General features: G+C 55.7%; 3 protein-coding genes across 3 annotated transcripts in view; 2 read left to right on the top strand and 1 right to left on the bottom strand.

Annotated features, from left to right (window-relative positions):
• The window catches only part of PTSG_08278 (triosephosphate isomerase), a 2,550-nt gene extending 1,790 nt beyond the window's left edge, over nucleotides 1-760 (bottom strand). Inside the window, exons 1-3 of the mRNA XM_004990472.1 lie at nucleotides 715-760; nucleotides 209-465; nucleotides 1-10 (exon numbers count right to left, since the gene is read on the bottom strand). The exon at nucleotides 1-10 is cut by the window's left edge and continues 75 nt beyond it. Of these exons, the coding sequence (XP_004990529.1) occupies nucleotides 1-10; nucleotides 209-462 (264 nt within the window). The 5' untranslated portion in view covers nucleotides 463-465; nucleotides 715-760. The remainder of the gene's footprint in view (nucleotides 11-208; nucleotides 466-714) is intronic.
• Nucleotides 761-1,086: 326 nt separating this feature from the next.
• On the top strand, nucleotides 1,087-5,281 carry PTSG_08277 (uncharacterized protein). Its single transcript, XM_004990471.1, has 9 exons — nucleotides 1,087-1,933; nucleotides 2,126-2,219; nucleotides 2,366-2,498; nucleotides 2,688-2,858; nucleotides 3,024-3,123; nucleotides 3,338-3,560; nucleotides 3,753-3,916; nucleotides 4,185-4,317; nucleotides 4,589-5,281. The coding sequence occupies exons 1-9, from the start codon at nucleotides 1,890-1,892 to the stop codon at nucleotides 4,652-4,654; spliced, it is 1,128 nt and encodes a 375-aa protein (XP_004990528.1). The 5' UTR covers nucleotides 1,087-1,889; the 3' UTR covers nucleotides 4,655-5,281.
• A 198-nt stretch (nucleotides 5,282-5,479) lies between these two features.
• Nucleotides 5,480-7,373, top strand: PTSG_08276 (uncharacterized protein; the record flags this gene model as incomplete). The annotated part of the gene is made up of 8 exons (XM_004990470.1): nucleotides 5,480-5,633; nucleotides 5,770-5,853; nucleotides 6,148-6,226; nucleotides 6,359-6,419; nucleotides 6,570-6,606; nucleotides 6,734-6,845; nucleotides 7,059-7,133; nucleotides 7,281-7,373. Exons 1-8 carry the CDS (start codon nucleotides 5,584-5,586, stop codon nucleotides 7,371-7,373), a joined length of 591 nt encoding a protein of 196 aa, XP_004990527.1. The 5' UTR covers nucleotides 5,480-5,583.
• Nucleotides 7,374-7,500: the final 127 nt, after the last annotated feature.

The following is a 7,500-nucleotide window of genomic DNA, read 5'->3' as shown; positions in this document are numbered from 1 at the left end:
CATGGCAGGGCTGTCCGTGGTGTTTTGAGCAGCGGGAGGCAGGCATTTTTGAGTGAGGATGACTGTCGTTCATGCACACACGCAAATACAAACACACGCACACACAAATGCGCATAAAACCACACATAAATGCACACACACGCACACGCACGCACACACACGTACACACACAAACAACAGTGACGCAGCAAGAGCTCATGTCGCCGACCTGATCTCGCCGGTGAAAGCGCCGCTGGCGACCTTGTAGGAGTTCTGGGCGGCGGTGGCAAAGGAGGCCGGGAGCTGCTGGCGAACGTAGTCCAGGTAGAGGGCGGGGGCACCAATGACGACCTCCACGTTGTCGTCCACCTTGGCTGCGCCCCAGGCCTTGGCCAGCTCGGCGATGGACGCCTTGCTGCCGTTCATTTTCCAATTGCCGCCCACAAGGAAGCGGCGGCCCGCAGCACCTGCTGTCGTCGACATGGTCTTCACCACCACAGATCGCAACATGTGTGTGTGTGTGTTGTGTATTGTGTTGTTGAATTGTGTTGGTGTATTGTGTTGTGTATTGTGTTGGTGTATTGTGTTGGTGTATTGTGTGTGAGCGGTATTGTGTGTGAGCGGAATTGTTGGTGCAAACACAGAGACCTGAGCGAGCAGAGGCACTGCAATGGATGTGACATGAAAAGCATGCACTCCACACTCCACTTCACAAAACCAGCCACAATCACACACCTGCTGTTGCTTTGCTTTGCTCTTTGCTGCTCAACACACTGGCTGCGGCTGGATCTTGCTTTTGTGCGTTGTCTGAAATGCCAACGAGCTTTCATCGGGTGGCAAATACGGATTTCCCACAAATCGCAAGAAAAAAAAAACCGTTTGGTTCACAATTTGTGCTGTCGTTGTTGCCACCTGTCGCAATCTTGCTCACGCACGCGCGCGGAAGGAAGTGCGTGTGCGTTGTTGCTTCGCCTTGTTTCTTTGTTGCGTCGTCGTTTTGCCCCTGTATTTCTTTCTTTCTTCTTGCTTGCTTGCTTCTTGCGGCTTGGCTTGGGTCGGGTGTTTCTTCTGCGGTCGTGCGTGTGGCTGGCTTGCTTCGCTGTTGCCGCTGTGGCTTGTTGCTTCCACCCATCGTGCGTTTGTTCGTTTGTGTTTTTTTAAGCAGCGTCTTTTTCCTCTCGACCGTGGCACCTCCCAGACCTCCCGCACCTCACACCAACAAAACACTCGCTCGGGCCTGTGTCTTCTGTTCTGATTCCAGTCCAGTCCAGACCAAGCACCAAGCACCACGCACGCACGCACGCACGCACGCACGCACGCACGCACGCACGCACGCACGCACGTCTTGCCGCACCAAAGCCAAGCTTGTCGTCGCACGGAGTGTGTGCGCCATCCAAAAACCGCACCTGCCCGCGTTTGCTGCTCACTTAACGTTGCTTCTTGTGACTTGAGAGCAAAAAAGTGGACTTGTTGGGGTTGTTTCCGCAAGACAGGCAAGCCACAAGTGAGGTAAAGAGCGCAACAGCACGGCCTCATACGCAAGTCCAACGCGTGGCACGTGAGCCTTCCCGCACGTATTTCCCGAAGAAGCCGCTTGCCCGCCACGCGCACAAACCACATCACACTGCGACACAAAGCAACTGAGAAGAAGAAGAACAACAGCCGACGAACGTGTAAAGAAGAAGCAGACAGGCAGGAAGCGAGCAAGGAGCGAGCGCCCGTCTTCTCAGCATCCGTGCCGCCCTTCCGCCACAACTTTTTTTGTTGTGCTGCTGATTTTGTTGAAGCTGTCTTCTTCTTTCTTCCCGACTGGCCGCCATCATCGTTCGCGGGACGCCTCCACCCCCACACCCTCAACACCACGACCACACGCACCCCACCCTCGCTGCGGTTCGCCAGAACCAACGGGCATGTCGCTGGTGATGCCATTCTCCCACCCTTCGAGTCCACCCCCGTACGTCTTCTGTCCGTCTGCATCTGTGACCTGTGTCCTGCTGCTCCTGCTCCTGCTCCTCCTGCTTTGGATTCCCCCTCGTCGGTGCCTGTCACACGCTGTTATTGTTGCTGCTCCTGTTGCTGCTCCTTGTCGCACCTTTGCGGCGAGTCGCACTGACACCCACCCAATGCACACACACAATGCGTGTAGGTCGTCCGTGGGCAGATTGGCGCACGTCACGTCATCGCTGCCCACACGAAGCGACAGTCCCCCGCTCTCACTCGCACACCCATTCTCCCACCAGGTGCGTGTGCGTGTGTGTGTTTGGGGGCTTCTGGCTTCATGCGTCGTCGCTTCTCCTCCCCCCCCCCTGCACCGTCTCCTCCCTCCACCATCTCCTCCTCTCACGCACGCTCAACCATGTGACCCCTGCGACGGCTCTGGTTTCAGGTTGGCGGCCACAGCCCATGTGCGCGGCTGCGCGACTCAAACCTGGTGTGCAAGCCTGCGTCGCCAAAGGAGCTTCTCTTCTACGAGCGCTTAAGGCCGGACCCGCTCGTCCAGTTTCTCCCAGCATACCACGGTGTGTGTGTGGGTGTGCGGGTGTGGGTGTGGATGTGGGTATGGATGTGTAGGTGTGTGGGTGGGTGCGCGCGTCTGGGTGTCTGTGTCAAGGACCAACAACAACAACAACAACAACAACAACAACAACAAGGCCTCACGCTTGTTCATTCGTGTTCCTTCTTTACCCCTTTGCGTGCATGCATCTCAGGCTCACGTCGTGTGCAGTTCCCGCCACTGCCGCCCTGCGACGGCGATGTCCAGCACGAGGATAGCCAGCCCCATCACCATCACCATCATCACCATCATCATCACCATCATCACGAAGTGGATGAGGATGAGGACGACAACGGCAGCTGTCCCTCCAGCGGCGATGACGAAGGTTGGTGTGTGTGTGTGTGTGTGTGTGTGTGTGTGTGTGTGTGTGTGTGTGTGTGTGTGTGTGTGTTTCAGCGTTGTTTTGGTTTGTTGTTTTTCTCTTGTGTTTTTGCTTCTCACCGCCTGTGTCGGAACCATCTCCCAACCGCCCGCTTGCCTGCCTGCGCAGATGAGCTGAGTCCGTGGGGCCGCCACTGCTACAACCGACTGCTGAGTAAACAACCCGACCGCGTTCACAACTGCATTGTGCTCGAGGACCTCACCAGCAAGTGCGTTGCCCGCATGCTGCGTGCCACACACTTGCACGCATCGTCACACCTGCGTAGACTTGGACACGCATGCCCACATGCACCACACATACACATATGCACCACACATACACACGCACACACATATGCACCACACACATGCACTACACATACACTGCACATACACATCTCCACATGTTCCTCACCCAATTCCCTCCGTAACTGCACTTGTCAGGTTCCGGAAGCCGTGTGTGCTTGACCTGAAGATGGGCACGCGCACGTACAGCGACGCGGCGTCGGAGAAGAAGGTGAAGCGCGCACAGGACAAGGCGCACACGACCACCACCGCCTCGCTCGGCATGCGCATGTGTGGGCTCAAGGTGTACCGACACGACGAGGGCGCATACGCCTTCCACGACAAATACGAGGGCCGCGCAGCATCAGCCACCACATTCGGCGTGAGTCGCATATCGTGCGTGTGTGTGTTTTATTGGGGGGGGGGGGTATGGGGGTTCTGACTTGCCTGTTGGCACACTCTTCGTGCGTGTTGGTGTCACCCGCATGTCTCTGCTTCTTTGCAATGTGTGCCCTTCTTGCTTCCCCCTCACCGCCACCACCCCTCATCACCACCATCGTCATCGTCATTGCAGGACTTCATCTCTGCGTTCTTCGCCGCTGTGCCCGCTGGCCACCGTCGTGCGTTCGTGCGTGCTCTCCTGCACCGCCTGCAGCAGCTGCGCGCCGCCATCGCCTCCATCACCCACTACCGCTTCTACTCAAGCTCCCTCCTCCTCGTCTACGACGCCATGCCAAGGTGTGTGTGTGTGTGTGTGTTTGCTTGTGTGTGTGTGTGTGTGTGTGTGTCTGTGTTTGCTTGTGTGTGTGTGTGTGTTTGCTTGTGTGTGTGTGTGTGTGTGTGTGTGTGTGTGTCCTTCCTCTGCCTATGCAAGCATGCCTGTGCGTACGTGCACCTGTGAACGTCAATGCGACTTGTTCCACAAAGCGTTTTTAGAAACCACCAAGCCAGTCCCCTCCCCAAACACACACGCACCCCCTCACACTTCGTCTTCGTGTCACTGCAGCGAGGAGGACCTGTCCCTGGGGCGGTTTTCGGACATGGTGGACCTGCGCATGATCGACTTTGCCAACACGAGCTGCTACGTCGACGGCGCCGACCCCGTCCCGCAAGGGCTCAACCCAAACACCCCAGATGAGGTTCGCCACCGCCACTCTTGGCCGCGCATTGCTGGTGCTTCGTTATCGCCCTGAGCTTTGCTTGTCTGCCACATTCGCCAGTGCTCATTTGCCATACGCCATATGATTTGTGTCACACGCACTCACTCACTCACACATACTCTCACACATACACACACACTCACTTACTCACACACACACACACACTCGCTCACTCAAACACTCACACAACTCCCCCCCCCCCCGCAACGTGCCTCACAAATGTTTTGCGCATGCGCTCGCCGCACCACAGGGCTACTTGTTTGGCCTGGACAACTTGCACGCCTTCCTGCAGAAGCAACTGCTGTTGGACCCGTGATGTGCACGTGCATAAAGCTGCACACATGCGCGCAATGTTGAATTTCCAGTCCTTTCACGCGCTTGGCACTGTCGTTTGTTGTTTTGTCGCCAACACTCCTGCTGCTGCTGTTTTGTTGTTTTGTCACTTACGCCGTGTTGGGCCGTGATGTGATGTTCGCCAGCAGCAGGCGTTGTTGACCCATGTTGATGTGATGCAGACATGTGCCATAGCTTGATAGTCATAGCTTAACTTGTAGTGGGCGCACCCGTTCTCGCTTGTTTTGTCATATTGATGCCTTGCTTGCTTGACTGATTGCTTCATTTGATATGAATGACTCACTGATTGACACCACGCCGCAACCACGCGTTTTGTGGCTGCTGCTTCTCGGCTCCCTAGCCTCCTTCTGCCCCCCCCCCTCGCTCCCTTTCTCTTCTGCTTCTTCTTCCTCGTTCTATGCGATGCTGATGGTTTGTGCTGTGCATTCCGTTGTTGCTGTTCGATCAAGCGCTCGCTCGCTTGTATTCACTCCTTTCTGTTGGGCTGTGGAGACAGAGACGGAGTGCTGTGTAGTCTTGTTGTGTGGTGTATGGTCTCCTGTGTGCTTCTACCGGCGATATCTGAACCACATTAAACAACACAACCGACTCTGCGCGAAGCTGTGTGTGGGTGTGAATGAGAGGACCAAAGAGACTGACAGCGAGCGAGGGAGATGCCATGCGCACCGTCTCCATGCAACTTCGCCGCGACGACAACAACGCCGTGCTGTCAAGCACCACCATTGTCCTTGTGTGAATCCATCTCCGCACCCGCCTGAGTTGAAAATTGACGAGTATTTTACATAACATTCGAGCCAAATACAGGAACACAGCGGAGCATCAACGACCCCCACAAACAGCCACCGCCACAGCCACAGCCGACACAACCAACTCTCGCATCAAGCAGGCACCATGGCGTTCTTGGACCGTGTGCCTGACCACCGCAACTTGCGCACACAACGGTAGGCTCACACACACTTGCATGCACCCATGTGGAGAAGAAGCTGAGCCAAGGCGATGCAGAGTGTTTGTGGCAGTTGAGCAGCCTCATCGTTCACGATCGGCCTGCCAATGTGTCCGTGCTTCGCTGTCGTGTAGGTTCTCGCTGCTGCTGCTGCCACATGATGACGTGTACTTTGAGGACTACAGCGCCAACATGTACCGTCCCGGGCATGAACAAGAGTAAGTGTGTGGGTGTGTGTATGCGTGTGGGTGTGGGTGTGGGTGTGTGTGTGGGTGTGTGTGTGTGTATGCGTGTGTGTGGGTGTGTATGCGTGCGTGCGTATGTGTGTGTGTGTATGTGTGTATGCGTGCGTGCGTGCGTATGTGTGTGTGTGTGTGTGTGTGTGTGTATGCGTGCGTGCGTATGTGTGTGTGTGTGTGTGATGAGAAAAAGAGTGGGGGCCGTGCTAATTCCTGCTCTCTTACTCACCCACCCCCCGCCCCCTCTGCCCTTTACCACCGCCGACTTTCCAGGCCAATTGAGGGTCGTATCAAGGTGTGCGCAAGCTGCTTGGTGTTCGATCCAAAGGACTACAACCATCCCATCTACTCTGTAAGAAAACAAGCAAAAGAGCATGAGTGCAAGAGACGAGGCAGACAAAGGAGGTGTTGAGAGGAACGGCAACTTGCTGTGTGCGCAATCGCTGTCATTCACAATTCCTGCTTGTGGCATGTGGTGATCTAGTTTCCTCACAAGGACATTCAAGACTACACATCATGGGTTGATTCGCGGCATAACATCAGCGGTGCGTGGTGTGTGTGTGTGTGTGTGTGTGTGTGTGTGTGTGTGTGTGTGTGCACGTGGGGGTGCATAGTTGCGTGTGTTTTCATGCGTGTTGCTGCGTCTCTCTGATGTGTGTTTGTGCTTGCTCTCATGCCCAACGCATCCACCACAGGGTTCAAGCTGACAACGAAGCACTACACCAAGATGAAGTAAGACTGCGCTTGCTCGAATGTGCTGCGTACTTGCCATGTTCAGCGCGCGCCCGCCCACGCATGTCACAACCTCACAACCTCACGCTGCCATGCACTGCCGTGCTGCGTTCCAACTGCCCATCAGAGAGGCCAATCTGGTGCGCCCCTGGCAGAACGAGCGACCATCAACGCCACAGACGTTCGCGTTCTCCCCGACGTTTGCCGGCTGCCACGAACTCCTGCCTCGCTTGCAGCAGGTGCGACACGTGTGTGTGTGTGTGTGTGAAAGTGTGTGAAAGTGTGTGTGTCTGTGTGTGAAAGTGTGTGAAAGTGTGTGTGTGTGTTTGCGTAGACAGAGAGAGGGGGCGGAAGCGTGCACGCGTGGCTGGCTGTGTCTTGCACACGTTTGGTGAAGCGCGCACCTGCTGCAATCAATGCTCACACACACACACACACAATTGAATGCACAGCTGTACTTTGCGTGGAAAGACAAGACGTACACGGAGACGCAGACCATGCTGGCCGACATCACAAAGCGCCACCAGGTTGAACCGTGGTTGTGTGTGTGTGTGTGTGTCTGTGTGTGTGCGCGCATATGTGTGTGTGCGTGTGTCTGTGTGTGCGGTATTGCCGTCGTCGAGTGCTGTGCGTGCTCACACGTTCTCGCTCGTGGACCAATCTGTTCCCTGCAGGCCGGCATCACCTTCAACATGGGATGGATCGAAGACCTCTCAGAACAGGTGAATTTGCTTCGGTGGAGGAAGAGAAGAGACAACCTGCAATGATGAACAAGTGCAAACGCACGCGCGCACACACACACACACACACACACACACACACACACACACACACACACACACACACACACACACACACACACACACACACACACACACACACACACACACACAC

Source organism: Salpingoeca rosetta (genome assembly GCF_000188695.1).
Source record: "Salpingoeca rosetta unplaced genomic scaffold supercont1.23, whole genome shotgun sequence".
Lineage (NCBI taxonomy): Eukaryota > Choanoflagellata > Craspedida > Salpingoecidae > Salpingoeca > Salpingoeca rosetta.
This window is presented reverse-complemented; position numbering and strand designations above follow the sequence as displayed.

Coding starts and splice junctions, on each gene's coding strand:
- PTSG_08277 (XM_004990471.1), top strand. CDS start 1,890: ATGTCGCTGGTGATGCCATTCTCCCACCCTTCGAGTCCACCCCC. Junction 2,220..2,365: donor CACACCCATTCTCCCACCAG/GTGCGTGTGCGT, acceptor CTCTGGTTTCAG/GTTGGCGGCCACAGCCCATG. Junction 3,561..3,752: donor CATCAGCCACCACATTCGGC/GTGAGTCGCATA, acceptor TCGTCATTGCAG/GACTTCATCTCTGCGTTCTT.